The following is a 21549-nucleotide window of genomic DNA, read 5'->3' on the forward strand; positions in this document are numbered from 1 at the left end:
GGTTGAAAATTCGAGCAAGTCAACAAGGCAACAGCCGTTTCCGTCACGGAGCGTCATAAGCTTGGAATCAATCAGACCGGACGAGGAAGGAGCGCAAAGCAACCACCGCTTAAATCGCCCTCGCAGCTTCCCCACCGACTCCCTCCTCCTCCGCCCTCCTCTTCCCCCTTCCAATCCCACCTTCACCTACGCCCATCCGCCGTGCGACATACCGCTGCGCAACAACACCGACACCCAACGAGAGGATTTCCTCCATCCACTCCGCAACCCACTCTCGCGGATCAACGCCACCGCTGGAAATAATCTCAATGATGCTGTCCGGGAGCCCGTCCTCCTGCGGGCTCGCATCAAGCCACTGCGCCCACTTGGCCGGGAAGGGCTGGCTGAGCGTGCTAAAGGAGAGACTGTGCATGGGGTCATGGAGGTAAATAGCGAAGCTGATCAGCTCTTCCTCCTCTGCTTCGGGCTCAACCACGGCGGGCTTCTCGTCTTCGATCCGAACGTCATCCGCGAACATTTCCCTCTCTACCACGTAGCTGATCGCTTGGATGGCGAGGAAGATGTCGCTCGAGCGGACTGGGTTGGTTTCAGACAGCGTCTCGGTAGCTTTCTTCGCTGCCTCCTCAACTCCACCACGAGCCTCGAAGAAGTCTTTGGCATAGCTCTCTGCGCTAACCCTCACCAACCGCGTGCCCTCTTTCAAGCCCGAAACGGCGCCTAGACTTCGCTTGACATGCTCGTCTCGCCACCATGGCGCGTCGGTCCAGCTGTTGCCGCTGCCCAGCACACCGCCACGGTAGCCTTGTGGCTCTGACGTTGCACGTGCGCGGCTTCGATTCTCGCTGCCTCGCTGAATGACCATGAGATCACCGCCTTCAACTTGTGCCATGATGCGGGAGAAAGTCTGGTAGATTAGCGGGTCTAGGGAAGGGTAGTTGTGGATGTCGTGTGTCGTATGAATTTGTAAACGTTCGTGGGCCGAGATCGGTGGAGCGATATGCGACAGCAGAGAGGTGAAGGTAGGCAGTGCGCGCGATCGTAGGTCAGTGCCTGTGCGACGAACGCTCTGTTAGTCTGACAAACTCCTTTGACGGAATGTTTGGAGCAACCTCACCAAGCGACTGTAGATTCTTCACGTTTCCCCGGACCTGCTCAGCCCACTTCTGAGCCTCCTCGTTACCACTGATCTCCTTTGCCAGACTCTCCGCCTGCTTCACTGCCGCTGACGCAGCACCCGATAGCATGCCCCACCATCCTCCACCGCCGTCCTTCTTCTCCTCATGACGCTGTGGTTGAGACTGAGGCTGTTGATACTCCGGTGTGAAGCTCTGGTGGTAAGGCCTGCCCTCTCCGCTCGTCCTCGTAGCCGCCGTAGCGTTGCGAAGCCGATCCTCACTGTTCCTGCCACTAGGCGGTCCAGAGCTGGTAGGGGTGTGCTCTGCCCTCTTCGTTCCAGCTGATGTTGTGCTTGAGCTCAGCCGCGGCGTACTGGGTCTTGAAGACGGTGCTGGTTTGGTCGCGAGTTGCGCTTGTAGGTCCTTCAACACATCCTCGTCTTGAGGCGCGGCTGACGGTTGTGCCGAAGCCTTAGACTGTGTCGAGGGAGGCACGGCGCCCGAGGCGTCTTCGAGACCAAGACTTTCGAGCTCGGCGAGCAGCTCTTCGTCCGTCTTGCGACTCGCCATGCCGCCGATGGACGGCTTGCGACGCGTAATGGTTGCGAAGGTCTGTAAGTTGGGCCTAGCTTCTAACGTTGGCTGACTTATTGCAGCTCGATGCGCTCAAATGGATTCAGTGCGGTCAATCGATGTTCTTTCTTTGTTCGCAAGAGGATGATACGGTAAGGCAGGGGACTCACCTTGTGCTCGTGCTTGCATTCACTCGATTCCGGGGAAACGGCGTGGGGTATCAACGCTCTACGGTTACAGTATTCTACGTTCGATCCCCCAAGCTCCCAACTCAGCATATTATGAACTCGTTGCTTTTCCATCATATATATCCCGCTATACGAGCACTACCTGTACCCGGCGATATGGCAGAACGGTTGTTTCCAGACTTGCTCCTAGCGAACCCAGCCCTTGTAGCTTGGACAAAGGTTACTTCCTCCAGCGAAGACCACATTCACTCCATCTCCACCACCAGCTTCGTGGCAGAAACACCCTTGAACATCTTTTCGATACCCTCCTGGATGGACTCCAGCCCTTGACCCACGACCTCAGGTGCTGGCTTACACTGCAACAGCCCCTTCTCAAGCGCAGGCGTGAACCACTCGCCCCAGATGTACTTCCCAATGTCGTCGTTCTTGATCATGCTCCCCCAGCCTGCATGACAAAATTAGCCCGCGAGCTAGAGTCGGACCAGGGTCTCGCTTACAGTAGTTCGTGGTTACGCCCTCCGGCAACCCTTCTGGCATCCTCTGCCCTTCGACGCCAACCATGATAGTGGCGACATGCTTCCGTCCGCCTAGTTGATCAACCAAGTGGGCGCTCTTGACCATAGTATCCCGATACATTACGGCGTCGAAGACACCGACAGAGTCTTTACCCTTGAGCGACTTCACCATGTCATCAACAACTGTGTCCTTGCTGTAGTCGAAGACGTGATCCTGATAGAGGTTAGTCCAAAATTTGCAACACTCAGCTGATCACATCAGACCCACAGCACCCAGTCCTTTGCAGTATTCGAAGTTGCGCTCGCTGCAAGTAGTAGCGACCTCGTACCCAGCAGCCTTCGCCATCATGATTGCGCAACTACCCATACTACTTGCTCCTCCCCAGACGGTTAATAACTTTCCATTGCTTTTGGGCTCCAGTTTCGGCAGCTCTAGTCCCATATTACAACCCTCGAACAGACTGGTGGCAGCCACACAGACTCCCATCGGTAGGACGCAACCATTCTTGAAGGACACCTTCTCCGGCAAATGGCCCGCCAGCGCCTCGAACGCGGCACAGTATTGCTGAAAACAACCACGGTTGCTGCGCTCTCCTTCAAGGTCCTGCAGAGCAACAACACGATCGCCGGGCTTGAACCGAGTCACTGCTGAGCCGACCGCGTGAACTGTCCCGGCGACATCGCAGCCGCCCACAAAAGGAAAGCTGGTGATGAGCATGCCGAGCTTGTACTTATAGGCGTCGACCGGGTTGAAAGCGACGGCGGCCGTGCGGATGATGATCTCGGTCGGCTCAGGCTTGGGGATGGGAGCTTCTTTCACCTCGATGGGCGAGCCTGAAGTTTTACAGGTAGGAAGGTAAGTAACGCCTCCCACAACTACGAGGGGGTTTGCGCATCGCCCTGCTTACCCTTCGAGGTGGTCCAGGCGGCAAGATTGGTTGGCATGGTTGGATAAGTTGCAGATTCGGAGGTCTTGACGCTTTGCGCAGGATTTCCAGTTCTTGGAAGATGGAAGGGAGGCTGAGGTGTCAATATGTCCGACCACTGCATGAGACGCACGATTGAGTATGGGCAGGAGGGAGACAGATCGTACTATATACAGCATTCGCCTACCCACCTACGGACATTTACACTGACCCCGTAATTACACTCTATCGCCGCTCGAACACCGTCCACGAAGGATCACACTCGGTCTTTGATCCACCTGGCTCTGCCCCATGTGATATTTCCATCGTAGTTTATTGGCTCCTTCAAAGCAGATGAGAAATTAAGCTCGTTGGAAGATTGCAAATACGACGAGAAGTTAGTTGCCCTCTAGTGTAGTGAAGATTGTTGGAAAGCTGTATATACGACTACAGGTTAGCTCCAAAGCGAGCTCTCGTACGAGACGTGGTTAGCTAGTTGCCCGATGCGGAAGCAGACACTCACCCAATGAATGTGTGTCGGTTGAAATTCACATGAATTTGTATACTATGCGACTCAAAGTTGATGCCTTACAGTATGGTGTTGAAAAAGGTCCACGTACTGCTTGCTTGTTCTGTATCCTACGTACAATGTATGGACGCGACGCACTTGGCCACAGGACCGAGGGCTCTCCTCAGATCGAACAGCGCTACTTTTAGCAAACCAGCTTGACGTCAACAATCGGAGCAAGCGCGCTCTTAGAACGCGATATGTGCCCTCCCATGCTATGCATAACCATACTTTCATGAAGTCAATCGTTATCGTTCAACACCATCCAATTCCAACCCGCACGAGACAGGGCTCACGACGCCTTTCCCTCCTCCGGCGGATCGACAGGCCCATTCTCCGTCTTGATCGGATGATGCAGCGTCGCCCTCAAGCACATCCTTCCCGTCCTCTCCTCCTCCCACCGTCTTCCGCCTTCGTGATTCTCCGCCTGCCCCAACCACCGTCTCCACAACGCCCCGCTGAAGCCGGAATTATAGTAGAAAGAGCTGCCCAACAGGTTATGCTCTCCCCACCCAAACGGACTATCCCAGATCTCCTTCGGATAATTGAACACCTGATTCATGTGCTCCAACTCCCAATCACGATCAAAGTACACCGGATGCGGCGCGTAGACAGCCTTGAGTCCATGGTGGAAGCAAACGCTCGGAGGCCACATCTCGGCGAACATGGTGTGCCGTTGGGCCCAGGTTTCATCATGCATGATCTGCAGCAGGCGTTTCGAGAGGCGAGCGACGGTGATGATGGCAGCGCGACGTGGCGGCACGGGGAGTGAGCGATTGTAGCCTGTGACATCCCAACTAAAAACCCAATTGGTCAGACTCGGGTCGAAAAGTGGGTTGAAGACAATGAGGTCCGCGTCTTCGCCTACGCCCCATTGGTAGTTGTCGGAGTCGTAAGAGTGAGGCGGCAGGGTGGCGTTGAAGGGAGGGAGCATGCCGCTATTGGCAAAGTCGCGGACGGCACCCCAAACCGGAACGGGACCGCTGCGCTCGATGTCGTTGGTAGCGATATCCTTCTCCTGCGTCTCGCGCTCGACGAACGATGTGAAGTTGGCCCAGTCGCCGTGGATATGCGGGATGTAATAGCGGCGGCCACGCTCCCATAGACCTTTGCGTGGTTGTTTCTTCGCCCACTCGCCCACCTTGTTGTTGAACTCCCAGTAGTGGCCAGAGTACCGCACATCCATCTCCCAGTTCCAGATGAAGTCGTACTCCGGATGCTGTTGACTGAACCATTGCAGCGGGAAGTGAGCGGAGCGGTAGACACCGTGGATGCCGGCGCCGGCCATGTTGGCGAAATTGTCCGGAAAGGGCTCGGGGTAGTAATTCACCATCTGAAGTTCTGACCAGAGGGTGCTAATGTTCCAGAATTCACGTGGCACGTTTTTCTGTAATGTCTCTTTGTACACGGCTTGGGAGGCCCATATAGGTATTGAGTTGTTCTTCACGTGTACGAGAAAGTGTACGTCATACTCGCCGCCGGATTTGAGCGCGAGTTCAGCAATCATGGCGCGTAATGATAGTATTTGATATTCGCTGTACTGGTAGCCGGTCCAGGTGCGCAGAACGTAAGCATGCCGCTGAACACGCTTCTTGCCTTCGGGTTGCTCGACCGAGAAGCGCGCTTTGTTCTTCTCAAAGCATTGCTTCTGCGCAGATCCCCAGTCGACGTTCGTGTAGTTGACGTAGCCCGTCTGCGCAAAGACTTGCTCACTTCCAGCTCGCTCGGAAACGTTGCCAATTCCGATTCCGCCCTCTCTTACGTTATAGCCGTAGCCATACGGACCTAGTCTGCCGAAGCGCTCGAAGCATACATCGTCCGCAAGACCGAGCGTCTTGTACGAGCCGAAGAAAGGGTCAACCATATGCTGTGGTAGTCCTGGGTACGCGTAGACGTCCGGTACTCGTACATCTTGTCCGTCGTCGAGGAAGCATTCTTGCACTGGTTGATGATCTTTCCTATACTCCTCGGATGCAAAGTTTGGGTACGGATTGTACTTGACGACGTTCAAAGGTGGCTCCTTCCCAAGTTGAAGCTCTTCTTGCTGATCCTGTTGTGTCGGCGGTATCGATTGGTTGTACTTGTTGTCAGGTTCCCACTTCGAATGCGGCACCAACGTCCGTACGCCGTTGTAGTAACCATCCAATCTGTAGTAGTGTTGCCAAGGCAAACGGCCGTCAACGTCTTTGCCCTTTTGGTTAATCGCAGTATGATAGCCTCCACCAACCAACAACGACAAGAACACGACGGATGCTATCGCAAAGCATATGAGTCTCGTGGTTGACATTCGAGACCAAAATCGCCATTTTTCCGACAGCCGGCCCGGCGACGGCCAGCGATACTGCTGGAAGTCAAAGGGAGAACCATTTGGCACTCGCTGGTATGAGAAGCGACTTGTTCGGAAGACGCGCAGCGGGTCAAGATCGCGCCACCGAGGCAGTCCCGTCATCGCTCCAGATCCTCGCCGCCGCATCTTCTCCTCGCGACCGACATCTGCGTAGTCTGCGCTCGAATGCGAGGCGCTGCGTTGTTGTCTGAATCCCTGCGCCTCCAGCTTGCGCGACAGTAACCGGATCAGAAGCGACAGGCAGCGCTTGGCGCCGTGTTAACACTGTACACTGGATTGGTAGGCCGTTTGAAGCAAGGCGATATCCGTGCAATCGATCTTATAGATGTTTGCGTGGTGAATGTCAGCCAAGCCTTCTAATCAATTTACTGCTAGAGGCGCGATCTGCGCAATGCGGGTGGATGAAATGCGTGGAAGATGTCATTCGAAGAACAGAACGGAAACGTTACAAACTCTCCACTACGAAGGCCAACATGCCCTTTTCATTGACTAGCACAACGCACGCTTCCTCGGCGAACAAGCTCCACGAAGATATGAGGAAGACAACTCGGCAACGCCTTCCGGGCGACACCCCCGCCGGAGGAGGTGCATCTTAGTGTGCATTCATGCACGAAGCACAAGACACTTTCGCTGGAGAAGAAGTCGTCTGCTCCTTCCATTTGTGGCAGGTCCCGGTCTGCTCGTGCAGATGTGGAGAAGATCCACCAGCGACATGGGTAATGGATATTCACTAGCGCCTGTTTCATTGCTATCACAGATTATCATACAATAGCATCATCGTCTGTAGGAGGCGCGCAGAGTGGCTGGACGAGCACATCGTGACGTGAGCTCACACCCTTTATCGTTCGTATGTCAATCCCCGACATCGAACACCACAACCAATGTCGGTGCACAAGGTACGAAAGTCCCGTCGATTTGGTCGAGCGAGCAATGGGATAGCGCGAAACTGTAGTACAGTAGCCGTATCACCGACCTCGGTCAAACAGCCGAGTCATTGAGTAGCCGAGCAGATGCACGCCATTGGCGGAGGGGTCCTCTTAGCGTACTGGTGGCGGTCGGGGTCACGCGCAGGGATCGGTATGCTTGGCAAACGTTCGGTCACGATGAGCGCTATGAGGGCACTGGGGATCGATGGGGCGAACAGAGCTCACGCAGCGGTCGATGTGTTGCGCGAAGTAAGTGTGCCGTGTCCGTAGTGTGTATACTTCACCTCATGGTACGTGCGAGCGTCCTGTACTCGACCGTCCAACAACATAACGAACTACCTCCTGGGGAGAAAGAGGACAACTATGGAAACACGCCATTAGGCGTTTTCGCGATTCGAAATTAAGTATAAACGCATCGTCCACACCAACTTCACGCCTCAAGTAGAGCGCTCTGTTGCCTCTGGTCTTTCTTCCTGTTGCATCCACACAATGTTTTCTTCATCAAATACCCCGGTCCTTCCTTGAATGCAACACCAACCGCAAACGCCAGCGTGATGCTCAGCTTCAACCAAAGCCACGGACTATGCTTGGTCCAATGCATGCACTTCTTCCCTTCCACTCGCTTCTCCCCCTCACCACCAGTCTTGCCAACCAGCTTCGGCGAACCGGGAGGTGTATGATACATCGTGCCATAAGCCATGGCATCATCCGTGCCCGTTTGAGGCGGCGAATACGCTTCCAACAATGGCCTGCGTTCGTTGCACTGAGACCGTGAAGTGAGCATTCGTCGCCTTGCCATTGGCCCTAGCAAGACCCCGACAAGCCACCACTGGACGTTAAGCAATGGCTTTGGGATGCGAATGCGCGATGCGGCCTTTTGGATGACGTGCTGGGCGAGAGCGATGGGCGCGTGTCTGAGATCGCCGAAGAGCGCGTGGAGACGCTGCCAGGTCGACACGTTACACTCGACGGACTGGCTTCTGGCTCGCTGGCGGAGTTGGATTGGTCGGATGCGGCTGTCAGTGCTCAAGACAGAATGCACACCTGTGCCCTCTGCGACCTCTTTCCCATGCGGCAATGTCGTGTCCTCAGCGTCAAGGTTCGACGGAATCGCATCTTCTGCTGCGCGGGATGGCTCCTCGAAACTCAGCGCGCTCTCGACCGTCCGCACAGCCCACAGCTCATCCATCAGATTCCGCCCTGCCGCAGATCCAAGAGAGGAGTACTCCCGCGTCGTGGCCTGCGACTGCGCCGAAAGCGGACACAGCATACTGTCGCCTCCATCAAAGTCGTTCTCCGCTGTAGCCGCGCACGGCGATAGCACCGGCACCTGCAAGAAAGGCGAAGCAGCAAGATTCTCAAGCGTAGTCTGATCCGCAGTCGTGGACGCTCTACGTCGCACAACCATGGTACTCGGACTGCCATCCTCTTGCTCCCCTCTATCATACTGCGGCAGTGGAAACGCGAAGGCGGGCGTCGTCTCACACCTTTCCAGTGGCGGCGCGGAAGAAGGCACGAAATCGCATTGCGAAGTCGAAGGCAGTATAAGCGCCTTAGGTCCATGCGTGCCTGGTCCGAAACGGCGCATTCGTCTCGCCGGCCTCGACTTGGCTGACTGAACCGCTTGCAGCGTCCATGGGTTGAACGGAAGGATGCCGCCGTCCGAAGCCTCGAGGCTGGTAACACTACCGTTCAGCCCCTGTCGCTCCGAGAAGACAGACTCAGCATCAGAATGCACCTCAGACTGCGAAGATGACGTCTCCTCCAAACCCTGCGGTACCGTCTGCCCCGCGTGGGAGAACGTGAACAACGGCGACGTCGGCTGCGTCCTCGCCGCCCTCTCCGGCGAAGCGACCAGTGAAGACGCAGTCGGAAAGCGAGGGAGCATACTCTTCGGCCGTCGATGCCTGCCCCTAAAACCCGGCGTCTCAGCCTGCGAATCAACCTTACCCGGCGACGCAGCCAACAGCTCCGACATAATCCCCAACCTCTTCTCCAACTGCACATTCGCCGCTTCAACAGCCTCCACATTCCTTCTCGCATCCTCCACCTCCGCCTCGAGCTCCTGAAGCCGGTACGCAGTCTCCTCAGCATCCTCCTCTAACCTGCGAATCTGCGCTCGCAAGCCCACCTCGACACCGCAGTGCTCTTCCACGATCTCTTGCACGCGCTGCTCGTACTTGGCTTCCCACTCCGCCACTTCGTCCTGCAGCTGCCGCGTCTCGTAATTGAGCGTTCGCATGCGCGAAGTCTTCTCCCGCGTCACACTTGGCGAGTTCACGGCCTGGAGCTGCGACTGTACGGACGCCAGCTCTGCTTCGAGGTGGTCGATGTACATCCTCGCTTCACCACTTACCGAACGGCGTGGCTTGCTCATCTTAGCCTTGGCCCGGACGGATTTTGCTCGGATCGTGCTCCGAGGCGGTTGCGGAGAGGAAAGTAGATCAATATAAGCACTGTCACTGGCGGGTGCGGTGTCGATGTGATTGTCGAAAAGGCGGGCGGAGGGTACGTGAGCTCTTGCCTTCTTTGGTCGGCCCACCGAAACTCCACCACCATTATCAATCTCTTGCAGCACGCTGCTGCTCTTCCTACTCTTGCCCACCATCAAAGGTTGTGTCTTTACGCCAAGCGAAGGTGATCGGTTCTCGACATCCGACCCGCTTAGAAGGCCGCTCATAGCCGACCAGTTCGTGCTCGTTGAGGTTGACTTGGGCGTCACTTTGCGTGAGGGTACGGCTGGTGCACGAAAACCCGCATTGCGGAGTTGCAGTCTTCGGGTCTGGCGTGAAGCTCCAGTGCCAGAGAGTGGCTTGCTCGAAGTTTGATCGTCGTGATCGGGCAGCTGCTCTTCGTGCCATCCATTCACTGTGAGCGGTGATTCGAGGGCTTGTGATAGGCTAGACATTGAGCTGTGCTAGCGAGACAACTTCCCGGACGTGGGACTGTATGCTGTACGAATCTACCAAGTGATATAAATGTGGCCTAGACTATCTGGCCTGCGATGCAAAGCGAGGAGCACGCACAGCTGGGAGTGTTTACCAGCAAGGGTGTGTCCGCCTCGGCTGTTGCGATGCGCCGGGAGAACGTCGGCTTCAACTCCCAACACTGCTTCACAGACACCATCAGAGTTCACTACTGTCCGAAATGTACATGGCTCGGAGGCAGTTACAATGCCATCTGAAAGGGAAAGCTCCTCTGTTTTCATGCGTTGACAGCATCACAGCATCGCTCTCGGTCAACATACCAAATACCTTGGTACAGTTGGGCAGCGAAGGCTCCTTAGTTATCAAACACAAGCGACAGAGACTTAGCGATTTGAGCAATCATGCCAGGGGATTCCTTCCGACTGTCAGGTCTTCTCATTTCCTCCTCTAGATCTGCAAGATATTCTTCCATACGAACTCCGCAGCAAGATGCACGTGTTCCATCTCCCTTGTCTTCATCATGGCATCATAGCAGCAAGGGTCTGCATGAGCTCTCTATATCACGGTACCTGCATGCTTGCGAAGCACAAGAGCCGCTGAAGCCCTGCTGAAAGACAACAAGTCGAACTGACACTTAAGCCACGCGACCAAAAACCGCTTTACCAACAAATTCGCATCCAGCCAAGATGTCTTCGTACGAACCTTTATCACCATACAAGCAGCACAACCAGCTAACAAACCCCCCAGCGGCGCCTCTGGCAGCGACGAGAAAATCTCCGGGGCGAAGATCCAGCCCCTCGACTCCGAAACCAAGTACAACCAGACCCACGACCTCTCCTCCCGCGGCGTGGCAGGCTCAGACCGCAACATCGATCAAAGCCGGATCGAACCGACCGAAGGCAACCGGGGCCAGTATCAGCACACCGCGCCTCATGTGGACAGCCATGGTGTTGTGGGGAGGGATGAGGTGGTGAGTGGAGCCAAGATTGACCCGCTTGTGGGTGAGGTAAATGAGAGTACGAGGAAGGAACCGGGGTTGGGGGATGAGGAGGTGGATGCGGGGAGGATTGCGCCGTTGGGGGAGGTCAGGGAGGAGATGAGGTGAGGTGGAAGAGTTGGAGAAAGGGAAAAGGTAGCTACTATAGCGTGGCCCTCGAAGCGTGTATACCTTAAAAGACGGGAGCCTCTTTCGTGCCTACCGTATTTGGCGTTTCCCTCGTCGACACCTACCCCCCCGAGTGCGCGTGCGTTGTGAAGCGTAGACACGCTGCATGAAGGAGCAGATTGTTCATGCTGACAGACGTTGCGGTCTTGTGACCTACGCCAGCCTCTCTGCACTTTCGCTTTCGCTTCGAGTCATGCTCGTTCGTGCATCCAGGCTCACTACGTGCAGCTCGGCTTAGGCAGGCCCCGCTTGTGACGTGGGCCAAGCTACTCACCGATGCAATTTGTCGTGCCAGCCATCTACGCAGCGAGACAAAGCGAAAGACGGCGGACTTGCGCGCAAATTGATCGCCGTCCACCCGATCAACTTAGTTGGTAGCAGACGTTTCAGTCTTCCGCTCACTTTCCGAAAGCGAACATTACCGGTGCGGGAGAGGAAGAGGCGATAAGCAGGAGCTCGCCCTGACAGTCTTGGCCCTCGGCCCCTGCAGCGAACGTTCTGAGTGTGGGTGTGTGTGTGTGTGCGCGCGCTTCCGAGTCTGCTGAGCTGACCTCATCCATCCAATCCCGGTGGCCGGAGGGTGGCATCATCCGCCCTGCTCCGCCCCTCGCCTGAGGCCACCCCCATCTCCATAATAAAGCGTCTCAGATGGCCGAAGCATTTGTGGAGTTGGGCGCAGAGGGAGTCAACCACGTCACCGAGCACTACTGGGACGACATCCACAATTTCGTCAAAGGCAAGAAACCCAGCGACAACAGTAACAACAACAACAACAATATTAACAACAACAACAACAACGACAAGTCTTCTCGTAGAGGCGACCGTGACGACCCGAATTATCAGCAGGAAACTAAGAGTACCACCACCTACAGCCAACGCAGTACCGGACGTAGGCACAGAAACGCTTTACCCTCACCCGAGCGTGATCCCCGGCGCAGACGCAGCGATAGTCTCGAGCGCGAAAGCCAGACGACCGACCGAGTGACGACGCAGTACGAGAACGAGCGTGACGACCCCGTGCGCCGCGTCGATCCGCGCATTATCAAGCGTCACCAGGAGAGGATGTCGACATACCACGACGACCGCGCCAGGTCGCAGCAGCCACCACGTGGTCGCTACTACGACGACGACGAGAGCGACTACGACGACCGCGATGGACGGCGATACAAAACGAGTGGGAGAGGGTATGATGACAGGGATGACCGTGATTACCATGACAGAGAGGTAATTGAGACGGAGCGGTATCGGGGTGTAAGTCAAGCTCTTGTCGTCAGTACCATCTGCGCCGATGCATCCGACTACATCCTAAACACATGCTGACATCACACGTTCATACACAGCCCGCAAGAGACGCCCCGCCCCGCCGCATGGACAGCTACGGCACCCGCGCCTCCGCCTACGACGGCCCCTACGGCGCCGGCGCAATAGCACCCTACCGCCGCTCCCAAGGCGACCTAACCGAAGCCACAAACCGGCGCTCCCGTTCCCGCGGCCGCCGTGACCGAGACCGCGACGACTACGACGACGAGGACGACTACTCCGACCGCTCCCGCTCCCACGACCGCTCCCACGACCGCGAGCGGGGCGAGAAAGACGGCTGGCGCGAAAAGCTGGACGAGCACTTCGACACCTCGCTCCAAGGCCTGGGCGTCGGGATCGCGGGCGCTGTGGTCGGAGGACTGGCGGGGCGAGAGTTTGGCGCGCATCGGCGGGACAAGCATAAGAACCGCGATGTGCTGATTGGCGCGGTGATTGGCGGGTTGGGGGCCAACTTGGCGGAGAACAAGTGGCAGCAGTATCGGGATAAGAAGGTGGATCGGGAGGAGGAGCGATGGGAGCAGAGGTATGATGGGAGGAGTCGGAGTGCGATGAGGTGAGCGGGTAGGTGACGAGGTGGGATGGGCGGGTGATGGCGGAGAAGGAGCGAGGGTGGATGATCATGATGTGATGACCGCTTATTTCTATGCGATGATGATGAGGGTTACGTTGGGTTATGCATTTACGACGGTTTTCTAAGGAAGGTGGATGGATACCATAATGAGGCGTTTTCGTCCCAGAAAGACGTGGTGTTGCATAGACGTGGCCAATGAGTGATTGCATGTTCGGAACGCAATTCCACCCGCCAGACTGTTTTCCTTTCGTTTAGAAATGAGCAACGCTAGCTTACCCTAACCACGGCTGAAAGTGTGCTCGCCGACATGTCAAAGTGAGTATGATGTCGCGAGCAAAAGACGAGCTCTCGTATGAAAAGTACACCATACCACATAAGGCAGGCACGCGTATCGGTCGCCCCACTGTTATGTAACATATCTGCACTCGCTCCTATCACGCGACGCCAAAGCACTCCAGAAAGCGAACCCCAACCCAACCATCCTATCGTGCGCTGTCCGCCGCCAAGCATAAATTCATCATAAACCCGTGAACAGAACTCCACCAACTCAGCGATTGCCTGGCTAAAGCTCAAGCATACAACTTCTTCTCCACCCCAACCATCCCCTGAATCCCGCCCTCCGCCTGCGCACTCGCCGTGCGGAACTCGAACCTCACCCCGCCATCCCTCACCCCCGCCTGCAACTCCCCGAGACTCTTGACCCCGACATCCTGCAGACTATGCTGCACGCCCGCCATCAGGTACGGCACGAACTTGGTAATGCTGCCGCGGTCCAGCACGCTGCCGGAAACGCCTTGCGCGACGAGGAGTTTGTCGCCTTCGGAGAAGTAGCGCGCCGTGCCGGCGTTGAGGGCGGTGTTGGAGACTCCCGTCGTGGTTCGCGAAGAGGTGGAGGAGGAGGTGGGGGAGGTTTTGGATGAGGTGCCGGAGGCTTTACGGTCCTCCATCGCGTCGATACTGCCCATACCTCTGTACGTCTTCCGCAGTTGGCCGTCGGGGCCTACCACGTAAGCGCCTGGCGATTCGGTGGTGGCTGCTAAAAGTCCGCCCATCATTACTGTGCTGGCGCCTAGAGCGAGGGCTTTGACGATGTGGCCGACGTTTTGGATGCCGCCGTCCGCGATACATGGGATGCCGAATCGTGCCGCGAACTCGCAGACTTTGTAGACGGAGGTTGCTTGCGGACGGCCCACGGCCATGACTTCTTGAGTGATGCAGGCTGAGCCGGCGCCCATGCCTATACGCAACCCATCGACGCCTGCTGCGATTAATGGTGCGGCTTGGTCTCGGGTGACGACGTTGCCGCCAATAACTTGCAGGTCGGGGTATGTGCGCTTGATCCAAGTGATCATGTCGAGTTGGTAGACGCTGTTGCCTTGGCTTGAGTCGAGGACGACGATGTCAAGTCCCGCTTCCACCAATGCCGCTAAACGGGTCTTATCGTGTTCTCGCGTTCCTATGGCCGCAGCGCTAAGGAGCTGCTTTGTACCTGGGACTTTGGAGGCGAGTGGGTAGTGTAGGTTCTTCATCAGATCGGAGCGCGAGAGGAGGGAGACGAGGTTGCCGTGTTGGTCGACGATGGGGAGTTTGCCTTTCTTCGACTTCGAGAGGATGTCGTTTGCTTCCGCAAGGGAGATGCCTTGGGAGGCTGTGACGAGGTTGGTGGACATGATCTCGGTGACGGGTGAGTCCAGGTTGGAGTGGAATTGGGTGTCGCGCGGTGTGACGATACCGAGGAGCTTGCTGCGTAGCTTGCCGTCCTCTATTGCTTACTGTTAGCAAGACACACCGCATTAGACATGCAGGCAGGAATTAAGGTTGGGTGTTGAATCAGAGTTGGTGGATTATCCACACCGCGCCCGACACGCTGGCCGAGACGCTTGCGGTTGAACGAAAGTTAATGAAATGTTGCATCAGAACAGCAAATACAAATGGGAAGACCACGAGAAAGTCGTGAAAGTGACCTACCAGTAACGGGAAACCCTCCGAATCCCCAACTCTCCTTCAACGCCCGTGCCTCCGCCACCGTCGTCTCCGGCGAGATACACACGGGATCGGTGATGAAGCCGTTCTCGAACCTCTTCACCTTCCGAATCATCTCCGCCTGCTCCTCGACACTACAGTTATGATGCACCACCCCTACTCCGCCCAACAGCGCCATGTGGATGGCCATGTTGGCCTCGGTGACGGTGTCCATGGGACTCGAGGTGAAGGGCGTCTTGAGGGAGATGCGGCGGGTCAAGTGGGAGGTGAGGTCGACGGCGGAGGCGGGGAAGCCGATGTGGCCGGGGAGGAGGAGGAAGTCGTTGTATGTCAGGCCGCCCATTTTGTCCGAGTCCATGAGCGAGTGGATGGAGATGCCGTCCTTTTCGGGGTAGTGATGGGAGAGAGCTTGGAGGGCGGTAGCGGGGTCTTCGTGAGCATCTCCATTAGTGGTGGTGTGGTGGTCCTCGTGGGTGGTACCATTGGTCATGCTTGTGTTCGCCATACTGGTTGACTGGCTTTGTGAAGGCTTGGAGGGAAGACCGTCTACCTTGTGTTCGCCGTCGATTCCGGGCATGTTTGGCAAGCTGATATCGGCTACTGTTCTCTTATTAGCAAGGCGAAATGTATGTGCTGGACACGAAAAGTGCTTACCCCAAGGGAAGGAAGGGAGAAAAGAGTCGTACGCGACGCAAATTCAGTGCGAGTAAGCCGAATGCGCGCCAGCTCATGCAGGGACTCGACACGCTCACGTGAACCCTACAATACATTATCGCACGCCATACTGAACGCGTAGACATGGACGGCGATATGTGAACACCGGCACCGACTCGCACATGACCGTGGCTAGCTCTCATTTCGCTACTTGCGATACCATACGGCTGCGCATGCTGCCCGACGTCCTCATCGCCCACCGGTCGCACAATGTAATACTTACAGTACGTGCTCCGGTACCCCAGGCTGCGACCTCAAGTCATAACCAGCACCGCAGTACAGCTTGATCAAAGAGTCTAAGTTCGTTCTGCGTGCTAAAGGACACGTCGCTGCTACGCTCGCTGGTGTACGATGGTTTGCGCTGAGGAAATGTCCGCATGAGCCCAGCTAGTCGAATGATCAGCGGCACGTCCATCGCTGTGGCCTTCAGCTGCGCATTGTTCGCTTGTTCGGCACGGGATGGGCATACCAGTCATCTGCGCTCCCGATTGCAAGACTGGCTGTGTGTCCGAGTGCTCTACCGTGGCCATCACTCCCTGGTTAGGACAGAAAGTCAACTTACCCAAGATTTCCCACCATTTCCACGTTTCCCCCCCGTGCGGGGCTGCAAATTCCGATCTCATCCGGAGAACTTGATAACACGTCTAGGCACGATGTACGTTGAACCTGGGCTGACTGTACCAGCTCCGGTGAGGGCGGGCGACTGCGGCTTTAATAGGCGAGGCGCTTTCGATGAGCTCGTTGATGCGGGACGGTCGTGTTCCGCCAACCGGCCTCTGGAGGACGTGCGAGACGGCGGGTGTCTTCGTTCTTGGCTACGGAATGCCTATTTAATATGCGGAGCCTGGCGAGACATGTGGCAGTTTCTGTAAGTATACCACCGTAGTGCTTCGTAGCGCTGGTGCTTCCAAACACCAACGTCTCAGGTCTCTCAGATCTCACGGCCGTTAATAGCAGATGAGCTGCTGTAGCCCTCACAATACCGCGGGGCGGAAACGCCGACTGGGACTACGTGCGCTCACCTTATCTACCCGATCGATATCTCACAGCCATCGGTGAGGGAGGAGCTGCCGGGGCAAATACAGCATTACATGGTATAGACGCTGACTCTGGGATTACGTGCGCTTCCCTGGACCATGTCGCAGACGCTCGATGATACTATACCCAGCATGCGCACATGCCGACAAGTTGATGTGCGCAATATGGTATTGTGCGAGAGATGGCTTGCCATACCTTGACCCTGCATAAGGGATCACTGGAAGGAGAAGAACATGATACAAAAACACTAACATACAGCGAAAGCATGCCCAATCAGTACGTGAAGTCCTCAAACGACCCCCCAGTACCAACGGGCAGCTGAGGCATCTCGTATGCGCCCCAGAATGGCGCCGGTGCGAAGGCTCCCTCGACAAAATCCCTCGACAACGCCCTATCCACCTCAACGGGCATCGGCGCCAACGCCGGCAACGCTCCCTCCACAGGGGCCCATCCCATCGCCGGCAACGGTACCTCCACAGGCAACGGCGCCAAAGCAGGCAAAGGCGCCAACGCTGGCAGCGCGTCTACCACCGGCAACATCGTCACCACATCCGCAACCTGAGCAGACTGAGCTGTCATTCTCGGCAACAGACGAGGGACCGCAGCGGCGACCGGGGCGGGGTTGGTCAGCGGCAGGCGTGCCGCACGCAGACCATGCGCCTCCACAAGCTTCTTGTAGCGGTTCCTGCACGACTGCGGCGTCCTACCCAGCCGGTCACCGATCTCTTCGTGGCTCATGTTGTGTTTCTCAAGCCGCAGCTTCTCAAGGATCGCGAGCTATAGAGGAGGTCAGCGCTGTCACGGTAGCAGATTGCTGTAGCTACAGCAGTGGGAGACGTACCTCGTGCGGCTTCCACGGCAGCCCGGAGTTCGGGTACTTGCCATCCCGGGGTGTCCGGGTGGGCTTCTTGGCCACACATCCTTTTGGGCGGCCGGTGCGCTGCATATCCATGGGTAGAAGAGTCAGCTACGGCACGACATCCAGACCCAGAAGGTACATCGGTGGACTCACCTTCTTCATCGTCTCGACCGGGTTGTTCATGGTGGCGGTGGCAGACATAGTGGTTGATGTGTTGGCTATGGTGCTTTGAAGATGTCTTTCTTGGTGAAGATCGTGTATGCTGTATGAACATGGCTGTTGGAAGGAGAACAACGCTTTAACGACATCGAGACCTACGACACTAATCCCTTTGCGAACGGACATTACAAGCTGCTGCATGGGCCATGGCAACTTTTACAGCCGTAAGCACCAGTTTGGGAAAGTATGCTACCATCGTTCTGCGTGAAGTTAACCTTACAAAGGACAGGGCATCTCGACGCGAAAGTGGAGCCAAAAGCTGCTGTGTGGCCTAAGACGTCCGCAGTGAGTTTGAGTTCTGGCTCTGGAAGGCAATCATACGCTCCGGATTGGTCTCTGAATCATGCTCTTACGGTCACCTTGACATTCGGCGGCACCGACGCGACAGCGTCCCAACCTAATATCACCTGGAAGCCATCACAACAAACTCGGATGCTGCTAACGGCGTTAGTGAACAGAGGGATGTGGCTTTTTAGCTCCTGGTGACGCCAATCGGACAGCTTATCGTTCAACAACCTACGACGTGATACTCACAATCATCGATGCTCCGCGACAGCGGGACACGGGCCTACGGTTGCAGCAATCCTTACTTTCACGGTGCCAGGAGCTTGCTGGCAGACTATCTTGAAGATGGCTGCAGCATTGTGGGCAGGTTGAGCGGCGACGATGGTTCTTACTTGGACCTTCCGTTCGTTCGCTTGTGCTTTTGGCTTCCCGTGAATCCGTGATGCACACGCGTTGATGACACCCACACCAAAAGGGACTGGGTTAGCCACCGCGCGGCCACTTCACACATCCAGGTGCTTCGCGAACACCTTGGATCTATATTCTACTGAAAGATATTGTAAGATACCTCAACTAATACCGTAAACATATTGCGCAGCGATAACACAGGTTGCTAGGGTCGCTTTCTGATAGGCCCAAACTTCGCTCGCGACCTTGGGTTAAGCTCGGGGCGGACCGTGCGCCATGGCAAACCCGAGTGAGCGAATGAGACATTCCGCAGTAAGCGCTAGATCCAAACGAGGCGATTCTGACCGTCTGCTGGGTCAGGACAGAGTTCGTTCGCAAGCCCCTCTGCTGACCTCATGGTAAACACACGCAGCTTCTGTGCGGAAGTTGAACGGAAGGGTGCGATGATGTGGTGTTCCATCAGCGCAAAGCCGGACTAGAACGAACCAGAATACATGCCTCCACTGACACTATGCCAACGACGACAGCAACCATGGCACCGTACAGACAACCCAACAGCAAGAAACGTACACCAACCAATCATACCTGCAACCAAAGCACACTATCTTCTATCGAAGTGGGGAGCACGGTGACGAAGGGAAGGTTGGGTTTGGGATGTAAGTTAACAGTATCCTGCACGGCTATGCAAGGCTCAACTTCCTCCCACCCATGATTATTGTTGGCAAGCAAGCGCCTATTGCCTACCGGACTTGCTTGGATGCCTTCAGACGACCCTGCTGTGCTGCCTCAGTCATTACCCTTAATTCGTATTTGTGGACAACGAACCCAAAGCGGTATGTTTGTCCTCGGTGGGACAAGGTTATGACTCTTACTATGCGTACCACCGATCATTATCACCGCCTTCGGCACGACCGACGATCTGACGATCGGCCCCGGGTCAACAACGTGCCCAGAACAATACGCTCGACACCAGATATGCCATTCCATCGCCGCTCGCTCGTTGTGTGCACACATTACGCTTGCTGCTAACAGTATGGAGAGGTAGCACTACGTGGCCAGCACGTCAAAACGGAAATATGCCATCCCGCTGTCCAATGGAGTGTCCACGGCCGTATGAGAGCCTGACGCCGTGAGCCTGCGCCCTCAAAGTGCAGTGTAGGGGAGAAGCGGTCACGAACCCTCTGCTATTGTATCATCACCCCCCGCCGGGCTTGCCCCAATCGTCCCGGCCGTTGGTATCGTGAGGCTAAGACTGTGCTCTGCCATCGACAAATGGCCCAGGTCTGTAGTCGATGTCGCTGATTGAGGGACAGCCATTGCTTGAGCTTCGAGGTCTTCGGCTTTCTCCCTGCAGGCGGCGGCGGAGAAGCCGCTTCCAACTTTGCCAGAGATGATGCGCCAGCGGTCGTTGTCGTATTCTTCCATTGCCTGCCGCAGCCTCTGGACCTGGAGTAAACAGTCAGTCAGCGATCTGGTTCGATCAAGCAAAGCAAGCCATACATGCAGTCTCCGTTGACAGTGACGGTCAAGGTTCGTCTTCGACCGCACCCTCCGACTCTGCGTTACTGGCAGTGTCACGTACCATTTCTTCGCTCCAGGCAGTCGTCTTGGCCTTGAGCTTCGTGCAGTACCGGACTTGCAGCGTACCGGAGCTGCGGCCTGGGAAGAAGTCGGCAATCTGCTTCCAAGTGAGATTCTTCGTCTCCTTGAGCTCGATGAGCAGTGCGTCGTCCTCGGCGGTGAACTTGAGCTTTGGCCCGCGCGGGTTGGGTCTTGGCGTTGGCATCCCAGCTTGACCGACGACGCTAGGCGGACCATGTTCTGATGATTCGCCCGTGCGTTGCGACTTCGACGGCGGCGGCTGATTCGGTAGTCTGTGATGATGATGTGTCCGAGGCTGCATTGACTGGAACGCCTGCGGTGTCGGCTGAGGTTGCTGTTGCTGCGTAGCATAACCTTGCTGTGCAGGCGAGGCACGTTGTGATGGGAGATAGTACGCAGATGCGCCAGGCTGCAGTTGAGCGTGACGGCCATGAGGCGTGAGCTCGACTGGTACTTGACTGCTTCCCAAACCAGCAGCGTGAGCTTGAAGTTGTTGCAATCCCTGGTAGTCGTACGTCGAATAATCAGACTGGTGACTGCGCTTACGCGCAGAGCTTGCGACGGGTTGGTACCGTAGCAGCTCCGGGCTCTCTTGTGGCGTTCCGTAATGCGACGATGAAGCAATTGACATCGCTCTCTGGATTTGACTGGGCACCATCTGCGTCTGTTCAACAGCATACGATGGCTCTGGCGCAGTAACCTGCGATGGCAGCATCGGAGGGACCGCATACTGCTGGTAGGACTGCGCGCTTTGCGCCGTTTGCTGTGCTTGCGGCGGCAGATACTGCTCTTGAGGTTGGAAACCTTGAGTGAGCAGTTGCTGATACGATGCAGTCGTCACCGGCGTCTGCTCCTCTTCCTGCTGTTCTTGGCCTTGGGCGCCATAGGAGAATTGAAACTGTTGATACGGGTTCGCCAGTGTTGCTATTGCCCATAGGGGCTGCCAGAGCGAAGCGCCCAAGCAGCTTGCCAAATCGTAGCCAGCGTGCTTCGGCAAATGATGCGCCGGCGTTATCACCGTTACAGCCGTAATGGCGGTTGACCGTCAGTCAGCCGTACGTCAACAGTAGCGGTCAAGTTAGAGTTGTAAGAAGTCTTGAATAATGGTCAACCCAGACAGGAGCAACATGAAAGCCAACGTGCTAGCGATACAGGAATGTAGTCAACTCAGCGACAGACAAGGCAGCATGCTGAGGCAAACCTTCAAGACCTTTGAAAGTGGCCTGATGATAGTCTTAACCCACCATGATGCCTGCACGAATGGCGAGCCATTACCGCATCGGAAGTCCATCGTTCCATATCGGAGCGAGGGACTCCTTCG

General features: G+C 56.2%; 11 protein-coding genes across 11 annotated transcripts; 5 read left to right on the forward strand and 6 right to left on the reverse strand.

Annotated features, from left to right (window-relative positions):
* Positions 1–109: 109 nt before the first annotated feature.
* Positions 110–1685, reverse strand: BAUCODRAFT_62675 (uncharacterized protein; the record flags this gene model as incomplete). Its single annotated transcript, XM_007674878.1, has 2 exons — positions 110–1050; positions 1115–1685. The coding sequence occupies 2 exons, from the start codon at positions 1683–1685 to the stop codon at positions 110–112; spliced, it is 1512 nt and encodes a 503-aa protein (XP_007673068.1).
* A 258-nt stretch (positions 1686–1943) lies between these two features.
* BAUCODRAFT_30290 (uncharacterized protein) lies at positions 1944–3438 on the reverse strand. Its single transcript, XM_007674808.1, has 4 exons — positions 3300–3438; positions 2660–3225; positions 2374–2605; positions 1944–2321 (listed from the first exon to the last, which is right to left on the reverse strand). Exons 1-4 carry the CDS (start codon positions 3334–3336, stop codon positions 2122–2124), a joined length of 1035 nt encoding a protein of 344 aa, XP_007672998.1. The 5' UTR covers positions 3337–3438; the 3' UTR covers positions 1944–2121.
* A 468-nt stretch (positions 3439–3906) lies between these two features.
* Positions 3907–6763, reverse strand: BAUCODRAFT_30291 (uncharacterized protein). The gene has a single exon (XM_007674809.1). The coding sequence runs from the start codon at positions 6311–6313 to the stop codon at positions 4157–4159; it is 2157 nt and encodes a 718-aa protein (XP_007672999.1). The 5' UTR covers positions 6314–6763; the 3' UTR covers positions 3907–4156.
* Positions 6764–7370: 607 nt separating this feature from the next.
* On the reverse strand, positions 7371–10135 carry BAUCODRAFT_30292 (uncharacterized protein). The gene has a single exon (XM_007674810.1). The coding sequence runs from the start codon at positions 10043–10045 to the stop codon at positions 7568–7570; it is 2478 nt and encodes an 825-aa protein (XP_007673000.1). The 5' UTR covers positions 10046–10135; the 3' UTR covers positions 7371–7567.
* Positions 10136–10456: 321 nt separating this feature from the next.
* BAUCODRAFT_128589 (uncharacterized protein) lies at positions 10457–11169 on the forward strand (the record flags this gene model as incomplete). Its single annotated transcript, XM_007675180.1, has 2 exons — positions 10457–10758; positions 10812–11169. The coding sequence occupies exons 1-2, from the start codon at positions 10751–10753 to the stop codon at positions 11167–11169; spliced, it is 366 nt and encodes a 121-aa protein (XP_007673370.1). The 5' UTR covers positions 10457–10750.
* A 386-nt stretch (positions 11170–11555) lies between these two features.
* Positions 11556–13439, forward strand: BAUCODRAFT_153975 (uncharacterized protein; the record flags this gene model as incomplete). The annotated part of the gene is made up of 3 exons (XM_007675181.1): positions 11556–12480; positions 12570–13102; positions 13415–13439. The coding sequence occupies exons 1-3, from the start codon at positions 11878–11880 to the stop codon at positions 13437–13439; spliced, it is 1161 nt and encodes a 386-aa protein (XP_007673371.1). The 5' UTR covers positions 11556–11877.
* Positions 13440–13689: 250 nt separating this feature from the next.
* On the reverse strand, positions 13690–15593 carry BAUCODRAFT_62959 (uncharacterized protein; the record flags this gene model as incomplete). Its single annotated transcript, XM_007674887.1, has 2 exons — positions 13690–14882; positions 15089–15593. 2 exons carry the CDS (start codon positions 15591–15593, stop codon positions 13690–13692), a joined length of 1698 nt encoding a protein of 565 aa, XP_007673077.1.
* A 219-nt stretch (positions 15594–15812) lies between these two features.
* BAUCODRAFT_30294 (uncharacterized protein) lies at positions 15813–16342 on the forward strand. The gene has a single exon (XM_007674811.1). The coding sequence runs from the start codon at positions 15940–15942 to the stop codon at positions 16102–16104; it is 165 nt and encodes a 54-aa protein (XP_007673001.1). The 5' UTR covers positions 15813–15939; the 3' UTR covers positions 16105–16342.
* Positions 16343–16391: 49 nt separating this feature from the next.
* On the forward strand, positions 16392–17247 carry BAUCODRAFT_30297 (uncharacterized protein). The gene is made up of 2 exons (XM_007674812.1): positions 16392–16685; positions 16772–17247. The coding sequence occupies exons 1-2, from the start codon at positions 16471–16473 to the stop codon at positions 16776–16778; spliced, it is 222 nt and encodes a 73-aa protein (XP_007673002.1). The 5' UTR covers positions 16392–16470; the 3' UTR covers positions 16779–17247.
* A 2904-nt stretch (positions 17248–20151) lies between these two features.
* BAUCODRAFT_119454 (uncharacterized protein) lies at positions 20152–20943 on the reverse strand (the record flags this gene model as incomplete). Its single annotated transcript, XM_007675182.1, has 1 exon — positions 20152–20943. The coding sequence occupies one exon, from the start codon at positions 20941–20943 to the stop codon at positions 20152–20154; it is 792 nt and encodes a 263-aa protein (XP_007673372.1).
* A 105-nt stretch (positions 20944–21048) lies between these two features.
* BAUCODRAFT_30304 (uncharacterized protein) lies at positions 21049–21348 on the forward strand. The gene has a single exon (XM_007674813.1). It carries the CDS (start codon positions 21057–21059, stop codon positions 21258–21260), a length of 204 nt encoding a protein of 67 aa, XP_007673003.1. The 5' UTR covers positions 21049–21056; the 3' UTR covers positions 21261–21348.
* Positions 21349–21549: the final 201 nt, after the last annotated feature.

This window comes from Baudoinia panamericana (assembly GCF_000338955.1).
Source record: "Baudoinia panamericana UAMH 10762 unplaced genomic scaffold BAUCOscaffold_2, whole genome shotgun sequence".
Taxonomy (NCBI): domain Eukaryota; kingdom Fungi; phylum Ascomycota; class Dothideomycetes; order Mycosphaerellales; family Teratosphaeriaceae; genus Baudoinia; species Baudoinia panamericana.